Source organism: Balearica regulorum, chromosome 11, assembly GCF_011004875.1.
Source record: "Balearica regulorum gibbericeps isolate bBalReg1 chromosome 11, bBalReg1.pri, whole genome shotgun sequence".
In the NCBI taxonomy this organism is placed as follows: Eukaryota; Metazoa; Chordata; class Aves; order Gruiformes; family Gruidae; genus Balearica; species Balearica regulorum.
This window is the reverse complement of record NC_046194.1, coordinates 6,362,919-6,381,357: the sequence shown is the minus strand read 5'-3', so window position 1 is coordinate 6,381,357 and position 18,439 is coordinate 6,362,919. Positions and strand designations below refer to the sequence as shown.

The 18,439-nt window shown below is 41.1% G+C and overlaps 1 protein-coding gene across 1 annotated transcript in view; it reads right to left on the bottom strand.

Moving 5' to 3' along the window:
• The window catches only part of DIAPH2 (diaphanous related formin 2), a 245,612-nt gene extending 227,556 nt beyond the window's left edge, over positions 1–18,056 (bottom strand). The window contains exon 1 of the mRNA XM_075763093.1: positions 17,743–18,056. Within this exon, the coding sequence (XP_075619208.1) occupies positions 17,743–17,862 (120 nt within the window). The 5' untranslated portion in view covers positions 17,863–18,056. The remainder of the gene's footprint in view (positions 1–17,742) is intronic.
• Between the last annotated feature and the right edge of the window lie 383 nt (positions 18,057–18,439).

Sequence of the window (18,439 nt, the reverse complement as noted above, 5' to 3'; positions counted from 1 at the left end):
TTACTTCAGGCTACTGTAGTAACAATGTCAACATTCGAAGAACTAAACTAGAGATGATCCCATTAACTTTTAATGAGAAACTTACAGCAAGTCTACTTTTTTCTTAATTATTTTTCTAACTTACATATTAATAAAACCTTCCAGATCATTTGAGTTGGTCATGAGCTGTAAATTAAGGATGCATTTACATGTGTTGATTGATCTTTCCATCATATTTAAGTATTACTTTGCCATGTTCTTAATTGTTACACTGAAGACTCTCACTTCCACCACAAAAATAAAGTCAAAGCAACTCACAGTTTACCACGTGTATAATGAAACAGTTATCAGCTGGGTAACTTCTAAACTTAACAGCAATTTTCACTCCACTGCACACTCCTTGGGCAAATCGTAGTGTGCTGCAACACCCACTTCTGCACATAGGCTACAACTTCGGGTAACAGCTCCAACTGCTACTAGCAACCCTAATTTTAGCAATCCTAAGGGTAAGAAACAAAAACTTAATCTTCTCTTAATTTTCTTGGTTTTAAACTAACATATAACATGACTCTTCTCTAAAATTTACCTGGACTTCAACACCTGCAAAGGACATTGTAAAACTTCACTCAAGGGTAAGTGCTTTTTAACTGGCAGCAAATAAATTTGCATACAACCAGGAAGGTAATTACTTCCCATACGAGGACTTAAACCAAGGGAGTTTAAAGGCACAAAACCCAAAACTGGTTAATATCTGAAGAACAAAAAGTTCTTCAACTTTTTGTTGAAGAACTCTCTGTGCAACTAGAGTCTAGGTCTTACAGCCACAAAATAGAATTCACTCCTATAACCTCTGTTCTTCAGTACAGAGAATGAATAACATTCCCATTAGACAGTTTAACCATCTGTTACAATATTCAATTCTGTAATTAAATGTAAAAAGGTACCTAGGAAATTGTGAGAAGATAACCGAGTCACATTAGCTGACCGTAGTGGGTTGACCCTGGCTGGGGGCCAGATGCCCACCAGAGCCGATCTATCACTCCCCTCCTTCATTAGACAGGGGAGAAAAGGTACAATGAAAAGCTTATGGGTCGAGATAAGGACAGGGAGAGATCACTCACTAATTATCATCATGGGCAAAACAGACTGAACTTAGAGAGGAAGATTCATCTAATTTATTACTAAGCAAAACAGCATAGAGGAATGAGAAATAAAACCAAATCTTAAAACACCTCCCCCCACCCCTCCCATCTTCCTGGGCTCAACTTCACTCCCAGCTTCAACCTCCGCCCCCCCCAGCGGCACAGGGGGACAGGGAATGGGGGTTACTGTCAGTTCATCACACGGTGTTTCTGCCGCTTCTTCATCCTCAGGGGGAGGACTCCTCTCATCGTTCCCCCGCTCCAGCGTGGGGTCCCTCTCACGGGAGACAGTCCTTCATGAACTTCTCCAACGTGAGTCTCTCCCACGGGCTACAGTCCTTCACGAACTGCTCCAGCGTGGGTCTCTCCCATGGGGTGCAGACCTTCAGGAGCAAACTGCTCCAGTGTGGGGTCCCCCATGGGGTCACAAGTCCTGTCAGCAAACCTGCTCCAGCGTGGGCTCCTCTCTCCACTGATCCACAGGTCCTGCCAGGAGCTTGCTCCAGCGTGGGCTTCCCACAGGGCCACAGCCTCCTTCAGGTGTCTCCACCTGCTCCGGCGTGGGGTCCTCCACGGGCTGCAGGTGGAATCTCTACACCCCCTCATCCTTCCTCCATGGGCTGCAGGGGGACAGCCTGCTTCACCATGGTCTTCACCACGGGCTGCAGGGGGATCTCTGCTCTGGCGCCTGGAGCACCTCCTGCCCCTCCTTCTGCACTGACCTTGGTGTCTGCAGAGTTTCTAACATCTTCTCACTCCTCTCTCTGGCTGCAAAAAGCTCTAACTTGTTTTTTTCCCTTCTTAAATATGTTATCACAGAGGCGGTGATTGGCTTGGCCTTGGCCAGCGGCGGGTCCGTCTTGGAGCCGGCTGGCATTGGCTCTATCAGACACAGGGGAAGCTTCTAGCAGCTTCTCACAGAAGCCACCCCTGTACCCCCCCACCCCCACTACCAAAACCTTGCCATGCAAATCCAACACACTGATGTACAGAAACTAAAACTACATGCTCATTTAGGACTTTCAAGATCTTTATCCATGACAAAGTATTCACAGCATTACTAATAAAATCAGTAAAAATATAATTCACAAAATGTTTGCTTTATGGTAATTTTTTGGGGACTTCAAGGAGCATTCACCATGCTTTCGAAAAGAACTTGAAATGATTGTTGTAATCTATCTGGTATATCAAAGATACTTGAAGTGAGCAACACTAATAGTTTTGTTACTATTGTTGCACATTTGCATTTGGTCTATATGACACTACATGGCAAATTCCTGTTTGCTTTGCAGCTGTTCACAAATTCCTTAAATATGTATTATTTAAATTATTAAACTAAGGCTTAATCTATAACCTGAACATGAAGGTAAACATTCCCTGGGGCACTACAAAGTGAGACCAAAGAGCCTGTGAACACCTTACACCAGGCTGCCAAAATGAAGCTGGAAAGTTATTCATGACAGCACAGGGTCAGTGCTGTCAGACTGGAGGACGACAGCCAACTTCCCAACCAGGAAGCTGCCTGGTTTTCCCCAGCTGCTCTACTTTTTTCCCCAGGAGACTGACCATCCAGAAACGAGTAATCTAGGAAAAGAAGTTTTCATGCTAAATAAAGCCAGAGGGTCACCCAAGTTGGTAATTATTAACAGCAGAGGGCACCAATTCTTTAATCATAGTGCTGGGAGATAGAGTGCCTGAGCACTGCTCCCAAAGAGGAGGGAGGGGAAAACAAGCCAGAGGCACATTAATCATATTGGACACTCGCCCTCACAAATGCCACTGCCTGATCCTCAAGGGATGAGGAAAAGGGGCATCTCCACACTGTGGCTCTGTGCAAGGGGAATACAGAGACCCTAAGGAGCAGTTTGGTCTGATTAAAAATGGAGGTTGAAAGAAACTGAAACAGCTTCCTCATTTCTGTTTGACTGGCAGAACACTATCACATTCCAAAAGCAAATGGACTGTTCAAAAAACTGCCCTTACCAAAAAGCAAATTGATTCAGAAGTTTAAAAAAATAGCTGTAAACAAACTTAGATAGCCTTAATTTCAACCGTTTTGTAACTGAAGATGCAAAGGAGTCAAAGACGACAATTCAACCAAAATTGTTGTTTTTATTTGTAGCTCAAACTGCCATTACTGTTTTAAAAAGTTTCAGACAATCATTTGTTGGTGTTCACTGGTAAGTAAGCTTCAAAAATCAGAGCAAAATTAAAAGCTTCTTCCAAAAGTTGCATTTCCAAGCCAACAAAATGGCTGGTTGTGAGATAAAAATGCAAGAGTGGTACCAGGACATTCAGATCAGCTTAGACTACTGTAGAAACAATTTCAGAAAGCCTATTAGAAGAGGCAGTTTTGACATTAGCCAGTGCAGAGGCAACTAAAGTAAGTTTTGGCATTTTCCTACTGGGGTGCTAAAGTCGAAACATTTTCTATCATGTCTCTGCACCAATCATATCAGCTAAGTTATCACTAAAGCAGCACAGGATCAGCAGAGTTGATAATAGTTAAGCTACATAACCAGCCAGTTCTTTACACAGCACTTCATACAACCAGGTTCTGTTTCTTACTTTGATAACTTGTGATCATGCAAGACAGGTCTTCCTTTGAGCATCTTGGAAAAATGTCTTGTGACAGTACAGCATGCTTTTCAGCATAGATGAACAAACTGTCTGTCTTCAGGATGTCCCACAGCTTTAAATTCCTTGCTTAAAGCTATCAAGCAACAGTTTGCTAGTTAAGACTTCTGCGAACTAGACTTTTGAAAGAACCAAGTCATAATTCCATTCATAAATTTCACAACAAACAAGTATTTCAATACTGCTTTTACAAACTGCATACTAGCTTACCAACCATGTTCTAAGAGATATTTAACTAATCAAGATCTTTACAAAGGTTAAGAGACATGGCAAATCCTCCCATAAAACAAAGTTTCAAAGCCTTTTCTTTTAGTTTGAAGCTTCCATTTTTATTCAGAAATTCTACCCATTGGTTTTAGTATTTAATTTAGAAATGCATGTGGCATTGCATAATCATTAACCAATGAAAGGTTTTAGAGGATATATTTTAAAGAAAAAAAAAACAACCAACTGCCACCAACCACAACTCACACAAATAAGTCAGTACAAAACTCCATGGCTACATGTCCTTAAGACCCAAAACGGTGTAATTAAGAATCTTCCACTTCAAGGATTCTGGGCAGTCTGGCAAATCTTTAAAATAAGTGTAGCAACAGAAACAGATACAAAGTTTCTGCACAACAGGCATCTCCAGGAAGACCTCACATTACATGCAGTGCCTCAGTTGTACTAGAACAGGTAAGCATAGAACAGTTCTAGCATAAATGAAGTCATATCTGACAATATGAAGACAACATATAGGACTGCACCTATTGTCAGCAGACTAAATGGGGAAAATAAGTCAGGGAATTCTGCTTCATGTACTTGAATTGTCAGGCTAAGCATATACACTGTTGCCATATACATTTTATTTTTGGGGTCATCCACAGACTAGCACTGGGGCTTAAATAATTTCACTTTCAAATCTAATAATCTTGGTAATGGATACTTTGTGTTTCTTCTTGAAGAACATTCTATTTTTAAAAAATCGGATTCAGATAGTTGAGTGCCAATTAAGTTTTGTGCTTTGCTTGATAAGAAAGCTTATTTCAAAAGCTGCACCTCCTAAGCTTCCTTTACTAAAATGCTAGTGTAGATTAGAAGCACGTTGGAATGATTTCAACAATCCTTTGATACACCCATGTAGCTTTCCGTACATATATTTGATGCCCGTAAAAAGTGCCAGATATACTTTATTAGACAAGAAGCCATCTGTCCAAGTGGTTGCTAGTATACTGGTATTGGGCAGGATTGCTTATCAGTATTGGCATATCCTGTTTACTGCACCTACGCCAAACAAATCAGTTGGTTTGGGAGAAAATTGCAAAGTGCTTTTTCCTAGGAAAACAGATTGAGACCACTTGCTAAACTAGTCACCTGAATAGTCATTGGATTAACTTCTGGGACTCAATTAAAAACGAACACAGAACAGCTCCTAGTGCAGTAAATGGAGGGTTTAGATGCTTACTGTCCTGGTTCCACGCCTGTTGCTTTTCTGCCAAGTGGGCCTGTTAGTACCATATTCAGCCCTCTGTCTCTGTGCTTGTTTTTCAAAAATGCAATTGTTTGACTTCTGAGCTTTGAGTTTTTAGGGAACTTGGCTTTTGCTTTCTTGGTATAGTACTACTGTGAAGTACTTTTGAAACATTCTGGAATAGTTGAACTGGAAAAACTACATCAATTCTTGGCATACTAAGTACAGACTTTATCTCAATTTTAGGCTTAGATACAAGCAGTGGATTTAAGCTCTTTGCTTTCAATTTAGCAGCAGAACAAACCCAGTCTTGCTAGATAGCAACATCTGATGTGCATCAAACTGCTGATCGTCTCCCCTCCTTGTTCTGGGGTCTCGTGCAAGTGGCTGATCTTTTCCTTCAGACACATTGTGGGGCTGCTCAGCCTGAAAGCTACTATAAAGCTACTGAGTTTGGTTAATTAAGAGTAGTGAGAATAGGCCTCTGCCTTTCACTTCCTAAAGAAGGACACCTGTTTTATTGTGACAAGGTTCATCTTCACTCTTACCAAAGTGCAGTCTTAGTTTGGTTTTACCTTTTTATAGACACGCAGCCCTTTTAACTACAATTATATGCTTTGATCCTGGGATTAATCTTCGGTTAAAACCGAGGGGTTTCTTTCAAGATGACCAATGACCAGTTAATTTGACAGTGAGAGAGTTCTTTTGAAATCATTCTGAAAAATAAAGCAGAAACTGTGTTGAGAAACTGATTTGAGAAAATACTTCAGTAGTCTTGCACAAATTTTTTTTCTCATTCCTGCTTACTTGCTTCATATTCTGCAGTGCATGCAAGTATAGCCTAATACCCCTGTACAAGTGACAGGCTCAATTCCTATATAGTGCTCTTCCTATTATATGCAGAGATAGTTTAGAAAGATTCTTAACTGAGCATGTTGTTGGTTTCCTTTGACACATCCTTGTCTCTAAATTGAAGAGACATGAATTTAACAGATGGATTGCTCAGTGGGTAATGAATTGGCTGGATGGTCACACTCAAAGAGTTGTGGCCAATGGCTCAATGTTCAAGTGGAGACCAGTGACAAGTAGCATTCCTCAGGGGTTGGTATTGGGACCAGCACTGTTCAATATCTTTGTCGGCGACATAGATGGTGGGATCGAGTGCACTCTCGGCAAGTTTGCTGATAACACCAAGCTATGGGGTGTGGTCGACATGCTGGAGGGAAGAGATGCCATCCAGACGAACCTTGACAGGCTGGAGAGGCGGGCCTATGCAAGCCTCAAACTTCACCAAGGCCAAGTGCAAAGTCCTGCACGTGGGTTGGGACAATCCCAAGCACAAATACAGGCTGGGCAGAGAATGGATTGAGAGCAGCCCTGAGGAGAAGGACTTGGGGGTGCTGGTGGACAAGAAGCTCAACATGAGCCAGCAGCGTGCACTGGCAGCCCAGAAAGCCAACCTGTCCTGGGCTGCATCAAAAGAAGCAAGTGGAGGAAGGTGATTCTGCCCCTCTACTCCACTCTTGTAAGATCTCACTTGGAGTACTGCAGCGAGCTCTGGGGTCTCCAGTATAAGACAGACATGGAGCTGTTGGAATGAGTCCAGAGGAGGCCACAAAGATGACCAGAGGACTGGAGCACCTCTCCTATGAGGACAGGCTGAGAGAGTTGGCGTTGTTCAGCCTGGAGAAAAGAAGGCTCTGGGGACACCATAGAGCACCCTTCCAGTACCCGAAGGGGCCTACAAGAAACCTGGAGGGACTGTTTACAAGGGCGTGGAGTGACCAGACAAGGGGTAATGGCTTTACGCTGAAGGGGGGTAGATTTAGAATAGGTATTAGGAAGAAATTCTTTACGATGAGGGTGGTGAGGCACTGGAACAGGTTGCCCAGAGAAAAGTTGTGGATATCTCATCCCTAGAAGTGTTCCAGGCCAGGCTGGATGAGGCTTTGAGCAACCTCGTCTAGTGGAGGGTGTCCCTGCCCGTGGCAGGGGAGTTTGGAACTAGATGATCTTTGAAGTCCCTTCCAACCCAAACCATTCTATGATTCGTAGAAAACCTCTTGCTCTTGTGGGTACAGCAATTAGTGAAATAAGTCTCACGATCCATTTGAATTTCCCTCTGCTACCATTTGAGGAGAGTATAAAACTGGTAGAATGTATCCATTGGGAGTGTATCCATTGGGAGAGAACTGACACACTTAAAAATAAAGCACGAGACCCATAGCAAGTTGCAAGAGTTGACAGAAAACCTATACTATGAAGAACTTCATTGTATACTGGGCAGCTCCTTGAAAATGGAGTATTTTACTTTTGATAGACTTTGAGGAAGTGAGGACATGTGTATTTGCTTTGTTTGGGTGGGTTTTTAAATAGTAAGAAAACTCCCACAAAATCCAACCAACCGAAACACAGCCCACAAAGGAACTGGCAGTGGAAGGGATGCAGTGAGCCAAAGAAGCAGAAATTACTTGTGAACATTATTCATTTTGTCTGTACCCAGCAGTCTTGGAACACATGGTGACAGGGATCACGTCAACTTTTTAGAATAATGTTGTCTGTCTTTAGACACAGACTTCCTAGCAAAGAGCAACTATTTGATCAGACTTTGATCTCTACACAAAAAACATTGATGGTAAAGTTACTTTTTTCTCCCCTAATAATAAACAATGTCATACTAAAACTTGGAAAAATGAGTAGTGTTGCTGCCATAGCAAGGAACTTTGGCCTCTCCTTGAAAAACAGAAATTCTAGATCGAGTAATTTCTCAGCAGGGACCACAATATAACTCAATAGTCGAAGCATATCAGGTTAAACTGAATTTATAGCTGCTGTGATACACACATGGGCTTTCTGTTCCTTTTCCTATTCTTTCCTGTTTATAACAGCTTCCTCAGAAGATTAGTTGTCCTTCAGCGAAGTAGGAAATGAAGCAGCATGTGAATAGAGAGGAATTATATTGTACATAATAAAGAGGAAGTCAATAGTAACGTTTGACTTCAGTACAGGTGAGATCCCCTGTTAAGAAGTAACAGGAGTTCAGGAGGATTACAGATGCTTGCAACAGTTTTACAGAGAATAATACCTTCTGCAAAAGGAGAAAGTAAGCAAATATCATATAACTGAAGTGTGGTAAGTGCTTAGGTTACCCATGAACACCCACATGAATTTTATAAAGGTTCTCCCATAAATTCATAAACCAATTGGTTTTATATTTAAAATGTTAACTTACAGGATTGCTACTTAAGTCATTCAGGAATTAGTTTGAATCACAGAATACTGTAAACTAACCTTAAAGGATTTAGGAAGCCTGTCTTATCCACCCAAGCTTTGTCTGAAGTACAAATGTGAATGCATATTTGTAAAACATGAAATTAAAATTTGTGTATCTAGTTTACAGATGGAAATGTCACCAAAAGCCTACTGCTGTACTCTTTACCTTTCTAGTTTGGGAACGTCTCCAACAAACTGGAGAACTAAAATGAAACTGCACTGCTGAAAGATGGTAGAATAGTAGAGAATGGAGGAATGTAAAGGTAAGAGCCTACAGCAGACATTGCCTGGTATAATTTCTAGCTCAGCCAAGAAATAGTGTGCTGAATCAAAAGTTTCTTCACCCGACTTTCTTCTGTTGATGAGAATAAAGCAGTGGAAGATCCACTTGCCACAGAAGAGTGGAAAGGAGGAGCTGAAGCAGTTCTAATAAAGTGGATTGTCTGAGAGCAACAGCTCCTGCTCCCCCATTACATAGTAAGAGCAAAAACAAACAAAAAAAACCCCGAACAAACCTGGTCTCCTAGGAATCAAGACTGGCAGCAGTACCAGAAATAAAGCATTTTATTGACACCAGAGTTGGGATAAAAATCAGTTACTAAGTGCTTCAGTATTGAAGCTTTGGTTCCAACTTCCGTCTCAATTCTGGTTATAAACTACCTTCTACTAATCTGTCATGTTCATTAGTTCACTCCATCTGTAAGTGGCTAAGGCTTTTATACGCAAAAACTTGCAATGATTATGAAAACAGTTCTTCTTCTATGTAAATTTTACTTCAGTGTATACAAAATTAGATAGAAATGCTACTGTATAGCTTACAAAGAGACAGACTGAAGGATCTGAGTCTGAGTTCTAACTTTTTTGTGTGCTAACTTTTGAACTTGGACAGCTGACATGGGTTTACCCTTTGAGTTTCAGATTTTTTATTTAAACACTTTGTTTTTAATGTGCCCTCTAAATGTGGCTGGCACAAAAATTAAAATGTATGTGGCATCAGTGTATATGCTTAGCCTGATATGCTTTTATCCTTTTTTTCTTCTTCATGCAAATACTTACCTGTTCTAATGCAACTGGAACACTGCCATTAACCATCTCAACCATTAGTAACTGTCAAGTTCTCATCTACTCATGAACTCACACAATTACAAATGCAAACATCCGGTACAATTCCATTATGAAGCCACCTTATTTTAGAAGTAACTTCAATTTTATAGGTATAAAAATTCACAGCAGGATTATATGAAGAACCAAAGTGTAGACAGGAAAGCAGGAACCACTATACTGTACAAGAACTAACTACTTGTATCTGTCGTTAGGAGTCTAGAATCTAATGAACCTCATGATGGCTTAGTATTAGTTCTTCACAAAGCTACACTCATAAAAAAACCTCACAGTCATCTTTAAAGGTCTATTCTAACAACCATAATTACTTCTTACCATATTAAGAAAGAATAATAAACTGCAGAACAAACATTTTTCCTGACCAAAGTACTTATTTTGTCTTGTTCAACCATCTGAGAGACACTACCATAAATTTCTACAAAGCCACTTGTAAACACATAACTATTTGTGACAAAAAGGTATGCTCAAGAACATTTAAGGTGTGTGGTTATTTCCTTCTATCTTCATCCCTAAATATGCATTATGATGCTTTTTTTGTTTATGTGATCTCATACAGGACAAAGTTGTTATCGTTTGACTAGCTAATTCCTGAACAAAGAAACAGGAGAGAATGGGCCTGTGTACCTTCAAGCCACCCTGCACCCACCAGTACCTTTACTGCAATTCCCTTGGCCTACATAACCTGAAATTACCATTTGTGCTTTACTGGCTGTACAGTTAACTCCAAGTAACTCCAAGTCTTGGGATTCCACAGTACTATTCCCCAAGTGTCTCAAACTTAACTTTGTCATTTAGAAATCTGTTCCAAACTACAAGGTAGCAGTGCTCTGAAAGCTTCACATTCCTCAAGCAAGTTCTCCTGTATTTATTCTCACATAAAAAGGTATGCTAAATATGTTAATTTGGTTTTGTGATAAAGAGCTAAGTTCCTATTTCCACTACAATTACGACAGCAGTAAGAGGATGTTTGTTAAAAAATAGACACACACGCAAATCACCAAGGAATAGAAGGCAGGCTTCTTTCCAATTACGTTTTTTTAATCAGCTGATGACTTTTACATTCTGCTCTTTCAAAACAGTTTTAAACACACCTAACCTATGAAGTATACATTGAAAATACTTTTTAGTAATAAAAACAGTTTTCCATCTTTGATGTCCTCCATATCAGATAACACTATGCAAAGAACACATGCAGCAAACATGCATCACAGAATCAGCATACCTAATACTTTCTCCTCCAATACCATCTTGTCTCCAATGATTTACTCACAGGATCACTAAAAAAGCCAAGAAGGGAACCTTACCAGAAAGCCACCTGTCACATGCATGACTTTCAACTTCCTCTTCTCCCACTCTCCCTCAAAACAGTCTGAAATTAACACAAAAAATAGTTTCCTGTTTCCACAGGAAGAGCTCATACCTATTAGAAACTCTTAACATTTTTGCTTTATATAAGAGAGAAGGTGTGGTGATATTACAGTATGTGCTACACCTTAAGACCAAATATAACCACACCCAGGTGGATCGAAGAACTGCAGTAGCTGTATCAAACCATACATCATTTTCCATGTGTGGGCTTATCCCAGAATTGACCTTCCAGGTATTTCTCAATTTCTATAAATCAGATGAGCTTATAGTTTATATCGTGATGTAGGTTACAAAATCATTTAATTGCCATAGCAGATCCTTTTCAGATCTGCCTACGTGCACACAATGTGCTACTTTCATATCACATCCAACTGAACAGCTATCATGAGAAGATGGCTGAAAAGCAGGCACAATCATAATTTAATAGTACTAGTGCATAAACATTAGACAAACCAATAGAAAGAGAGCAATTCTAGTGTGCCATAACACTAGTCTTACTAGTTCTAGCAAATAATTTAAGAAGAACGAATAATAAAGGAGGGGTTTTTACTGATTCAGTTTCACAATCTGGTTTGTCCCACCGCCACGCAAAAACTTAAGTCAGCAGAGCACCAAGGTGGGTATGGAGACTGCTTAAGCCCACACCGATGCCTCAAAAAAGCTGATTCTTTAATTGTCACCCCTTTCTCCCATACAATCTATTGTTAACACATAGATTATATTTGCTTTTCAAACTGTGTTAGTACTACTATTGTCACGCAAGAATCTGCTTATCTACCTATTAAGAAGCTATGCTTGAAAGTTGGAAACCTAGAGGTGCTCACTCTACCAATAGGAGCGTAGGAAAAAGCTACTCAATTCACAAGATCGGTTTGATACAAAAATAACAAGCAAGTTTAATGTAAGTTAGTTTTGTCTACCTGCAACTTTATAAATTGCTACACAAATGAAAAGAAAATTTTGGGAGATTAAGAGTTGAAAGACTATCTGCTCTACCATCATCACCCTTTATAATAAAAACCTTATTTCCTCCAAAATAAGGTTACTAAATGATTAAAAAAATATTGACTGTAATGAATGACTATGATATACAAGTTGTAAGGAACTGTGTAAAACCATTCATTTTAGCAATTTCCTAACATCTTGCGGTTTTAAGGTTGAACAAGTAAACTGATGAATAACCAACTGAAATTGCCAGTTGCTTCAGCAGCAACTGCCATCTCTTCTTCTACTTCACCTTTAAATTTGGGTAGGGATTAAAACAATTAAAGGAAAGTTATTAGCCATTACTGCTTACTTCTAAAGAACTGCAATTGTTGCAGAAAAGACATGTCATCTTAACGTTTTTAAGCCTATCTTTTCCTTCTATCTGGTCATCAGCAATCACAGTATCATTAGCATGCTTTACAGGTTATTTGTAACACAAAAACAAAAGTTTGTCCTCAATAAGTTGGATATTCAGCACCTCAGTGCTTAAAATCTCAGAAAATGTCACTTCTATTTGATATGTACACTGTAATTGTCTTTCACATTGCCTAGGTGGAAGCTTTGTTTGCAAAGCTTCCTGCATCGTGCAGAATAGCTCTACAGTTTTGTTCTACAAGTAGTAGTTCAGGAAGTTTAATTACCACAAGCAGATAGGCTTATCACTGTATCTATCACCTCATTTAAACAGTGTCAACATCAATTCACATTAAAAACTGAAGAGTTTACCTAAACATCAGCACCAAGCATACCCAACTCTACCATATTAAAAGTAGTGCCTAGTCAGTATACTTTTTTAGCAACAGAACCAAATTTTCCCCAAGACATTAATTTTACTCTTCAGTAATGGCTGCACCCTAACTAACTTCACTTGCTGGAATATCTAGACTTTGATTTAAAAAGGCCAAGAGTCTTCTAAAACACAAGCATTTCAGTTCACTTTTTCTTCAGGCATCCACTTGAAGTAAGAATCTTCTGCTGGCATGCAGTGATTTTACTCAGAGACACTATGATCTCAAATGTAATGCATTTTATTCATTTGCCAAAAATCTCAGCTGAACCTGACTCATAGTTCATGTATGCAGTATATAAACACCTAAACAAGTCACATGTAAGGAGTACATTATGTCTCCACAGGAGAATGACTTCAAATAACCTTAGGAGTCAAAGGTGAGGGTGCCATGTAGGTCCTGCAGCATTACAGCCTGTCTGACAGGAGCACTTGTTAAATCCTGCCCAGATATGGGTGGAGCAACATAGCTGGGAAACCTATCATCCCAAGCACACTCACTTCTGTTTTAAAGCTAATTGATAAAAGCTTTTATTCCGTTGTTTGATGCTACTTTATAGCACATTAGTCAGAATGTTGAGTTCATAGCTTTTGATTCATCTCAAAGCTCACGGGGTTTAAAAGACTTCAGTATTAAGCATAAACAATTTCTGCTTTTAAAACAAAGTACAAGTTGCTCCTTGTTGGATGAATCACCAAATCCACTTGCACTCCAAACACATAAGCCTCTCTTACCCCTAACAATTTGTTTTTCACACTATACAAGATCTTTCTCCCAATCTACTTTTAAAGAGAGCATCACACTCAGAAGACAGCCCCTTTCGGAGATCTAGTTTGTAGCTCAGTGGAGGATCTATCACTGAAAAACTACCACACAAACCTGAAGTGAACTTGGCGGTAATGGAACATGCTTTTAGCGTGGCACTAGCCACTACATGCACAGAAATTTTTCTATGTATGCTAATACTAAACGGACAAGATATATTATTAACTTTAATTAAAAACACTCAAACCCCACTGGCCATATTAACTTCTAGTTAGCCAATGTTCTATAGTCAGGAAGCACCACAAATCCTGTTGTAACATCTCTTTTCAAGTACTGATTCATAAAATCACAGATGTTAGAAAGGATCTCATTCCTTTCTCTGTTTAGCTGAAACTCCTGCCCAAAAAACACGGTCAACACCAAATTCAAACCAGCCTGCTAAAGGCTTGGTCCACCTTTCCAGGTCTTGAAAAAACCTCTGAGGATGAGGATTCCAGTGTCTCTGGTCAACCAATGCTTAATCATGCTACAAATGATTTTTTCCCCTTATACTCAAGTCTCTTCTCCAGCAACCTCACCTGCTCCTTTTTATGACCTCTGTCTCGCATTCTTCTCCCCTGAACTTCTGTAAAAAGCCTGGCTTCAACTTCTCAGCTAAAAAGACGAACTTGATAAGACTTTGGGTTCAGCTAAGCTACATTAGCTATGTCAAATCAGATCCGACGCTTTCAAGCACCCATTTCCTAGGTCCCTAACAAAATTATATACTTCCATGTGATACTGAAGTGTTATGGAGAGCAAACACCACCCAAGTTGAAGATTAACAAACATCGGAATCCCAGCAATCTCCCTGACAACCTTAATTTAGTCTTTCCCCTAGTATAACAAGCTTGCTTTTAAACAAGCAAGACAAGCACATTGCCAAACCTAGTTAAGAATGTAACTGCTCATTGCCATCTCATGCCAGCCTATTCTCAGGGCTGGCATGAAATCAGATGATTGTTTGCCAAAACACTATTTTTTTCCTGCCCATTTCATTGTAAACAAAAATAATGACAAAACCACCAGGCATTCATTCCCACCTCCAGTCCTTGTGCCAGCAAAAAATGGAGTGGGTGGGTGGTTGTGTGTGTGTGTGTAAAATCAGAGCTCTTTCAGCTCTGGTGTGCGTAATGTATCAAAGTGATCATACAACAGATATAACATTTCGGAAAAATACTCTAGTTTACACACTACTAGTATAAAAACTCAAACTAAATTCTCTTTGTGTGGTTCTGTCACATTCAACAAGTTATAAAACTTGAATGGCTCTCAAAATGACCTAAAGCAGGAAAAAAAAAGGTATTAGTAGTTCTAATATAGCCCATCTTCAATTATTTGTGTGCATACATACACAATTACCTTACAAAATACTACTTTAAACCATCACTTTCTTTTCTAGCACAGATCCTCTCTTGATAGTCTAGTCTTCGGAATAAATGCCACCGATCAGGCTTCAGCCTTTAAAAAAAAAAAAAAAAACAAACCCAAAACAAACCCCCACACAAAAAAAACCCAAACAAAAACCCCACCAAAATCACTATGCTTCTGCAGGCCAAGCACCATTGCCCACCTTTTACTTTCAGCTGGAGAGCATGGGGAAACAAAAAACTTCCACCTTCTTCTAGAGTCCAAATATAACGACTCTAGCTTTCCCAGCTCCCTGTCATCTAGAGCCATTTTTAGTCTGTCATAGAAAACTCATTCCCCTAGACTTCTTCCCAATGACTTGCCTAATTTCAGCTGCTATGCCAGGAACTAAAAATAAATCCTCTGTTATATGTAGTTGCAAACTCTCTCCCACCAAGCCCTTGTTCAGTGCTCCACTTGAGGTATGAAAAAAGTTCTGGAAAAGAGACCTGCTCCTCTCAGCACGCTGTAGAGTTCCTTGAATTACACACAACAAACTGACAGTGTGCAGGTTGATTCTTCTCTATAACTCTGCTGCAACTTGATGAATTATAAGTTACAAAGCTGAACCAAGAAAACCTCCACACCAAGCTCTGAGAAGCTTCATATACAAACTCAGCGACAACTTCACACTTGCATGAATAGTGTGGCTTCTCTTACAGAGGTCCCAAGTGTACCTCATCCCTGTTCTCTTCATTGTGCAAATAAGACAAAAGTATAAGTAAGGTCGCTCTCTGAGTACTTAAAGATATTCCTAGCCTCAGTAGAGCCAATTCCTCATTCAAAATTAATGCCAGCAGAATTTAGTAAGATTATTCCCCTATAAAATGGATGAAGCCTTTCCCTGATTACTGTCTTGTTCCTCCCTCGCAAACCCACAGCGGTAATTGATAAATCTGGCTGTCCACTCACACTGCCTCAACTTAAAACACACGTGAATCCCATCCCTTTTCTTCCTCAAAGGTCAATCTCTCTTCATGTCAGTTTGAGACACCATTCATGCCCATCATGTCCAGAATGAAAAAATATCTCCTTTCCCATTCAACTTGTTCACTCAATTATATCATCAGAGGCTAGTCACTTTATTTTGGGGCAAAGTTGTCTTTCAGAAGGTATCTGATTCAAGCAACATACCACTACGCTCACTGATCCATGTTGCTGCTAAACTGTAATCATCCTCTCCTCAAGAAACAAAAGCATATGACTACATACTAAGTCAAATATTAACATAATGTAGTTTTTCCACTAAACGTAACAATAAAAGTCTACTCTAGTGATTCTAGACTAACTGAAAAGAACATGCAATGGAAATAATTGTCCTGTTCAACCCAATTTTGAGCACACTTCACTTTGATTTTTTTAAATTATGTATTTCTTTCAGAACAAAGTGTTCTCCTCTGCTAGAGCAAAATTCAAATTTGTCTTCACAGCTTCCAATAGAAGGACTTTCCAGTGTGATTTTTAAATTACTTCCCTGCAGGCATCTTCAGGCGGCCTTGCCAACTACTTTAGCTAGAAAATAGTAAAAGTAGTATAAACATAAACAAACATCTTGTTTATATGAAGTTTGTTTATATTTATCCTATTCAAGGAAATATGAGTTTGTTTCCAATCACACCACAAAACAAAATAAGACATCATATCTGATTACCTTTTGCTAAGATACATGTGGTCACTTTTAATACAGGCACACTTCAAGTTACTCAGTATTCTGGCTTTCTAACATCCTTTTAAATAATTGTAACTTTCAGTAACTTTTCAAGGCCTCATACGTTAGGCATTTAATATCTTCCCCACGTGCATCCCAACTTAGTTTTGAGTCACAAAAAAACATCCGTAGTTCTCAGGCTATCAGCCAAAGGCTCTGCTGCACTGTACTCCATGAAAAGAGCACAAGGTGGGAGCACTTGCGACTTCACTTAGTTTTACCGCTATCTGTGAAAACCCTTGTACAGATTAAATAAAGTTTGAAACTGGTACTCTATTCAATAAGAGAAGTCAGGTAAGTTTTAAGTGTCTGCTACACTGCTGCTCTTGAAAATCCACCAGGGAACTGAGCTAAAATGAGTTGATTCAAAGTTAAAACAAATAAATGTAAGTAACAGAAATAAACAATTAAAAGAGAGAATTTGTGTGCTCAGAAGCTTGTCAGGTCTTTCCAAAAAGACTGAGCAATATCCAAATTTTTAAATTATTTTCACATTAATTCAGAAGTTCACTTGGGAAGCACATCATTTGCATCATAATCACCAATACTGTGGATGCTTCAACACAAAGAAAAAAAAATAAAACCACCTGTGATCTTTCACTCAAAAGGTGAGCAGAACTGAGGGTACACCAACAGGTCCTGCTCACAGAGCACTATTGCGCTGCACCTCTCCCCAAAGCGATGGCCACGCCGAGACCCCGCCGAGAAGTGTCCCACCCCCACCCCCCATGTCCCCTTTCCCTCAGGGAAAACACGGGAATTCCCGGCTCCTGCCAGCGACCACCCCCGGTGCGTTACCACAGCGAGGCCCTCAGCGCGCCGCACGCCCCCCTCCAGCTGTCACCTCCCTCCTCCAAAGAGCACCCAAAAACCGCCACAGAAGCTCAAAGGATTTTAATAAAAAGAGCCTTTAATTCCTGAAAACCCGGCACCCCCAGGCCCGGCCGCACGCCCCTCCGCCACAGATTCTTTCTCTACTCGGGAAGCAACAAGACGGCATCCGAGCCTCCTCCTCCTCCCCCGCCTTCCTCCTCGTCTCCTGCCGCCCTCCCAGCCCCACAGCTCGCTCACCAGCTTGGGCTTGTTCCGGGTCTCCTCTTCCGCGGCGCGCCCACTCCGCTTCGGGTTCATCCTGCCAGAGCTCAGGGGCTCCTCGCCGCCACCAGCGCCCGGAGCCGCCTGACCCTCCATCCTCCCACCGGCTCTGCGCCCCAGCAGAAACCCCCTCTCTCTCTCCGGGGCTGTATCCTCAAGGCCCCATAGGGCCGACACGCACCACCGAGCCTCTCCCGTCCCCTCACAGCCGCAGCTGGAGCAGTTCCTGGTCCCGCTGCCCCGCCGCCTCCTCCCAATCCACCGCCTCACAGACGCCGAACGCCTCCACGCATGCGCTCCGCCCGGCCGGCGCTATCGCGCATGTGCCAGCGCGGTGCGCATGCGCCGTTGAGGCAAGCGGAGGCAGCGGTGCACAGCCCGAAGGGCGGGAGTTGAGGAGCTTTGGCGGTGCCCGCCCGGGAAATGGCGGAACTCGGGGGGTTTGAACAGAAACGCCCAGTGGAAAGGTGAAGTGTGAAACAGAGCTGACCGGTCCTGGCTTTGGCAGTACGCAGTCGGCGTGTTGGTGGATTTTTCCCGACAGCTCCCAGCTGAGTCGTTCCTTACGTTGCTAGGAGGAGAAAGGGTCGAGCCGGGTGCCTGATCGTCTCTTATCAGACGCAGTTTGGCTGGTCCGTGGGCGGCCAGAGAGCTGAGGCAGCCAGGGCCTGCT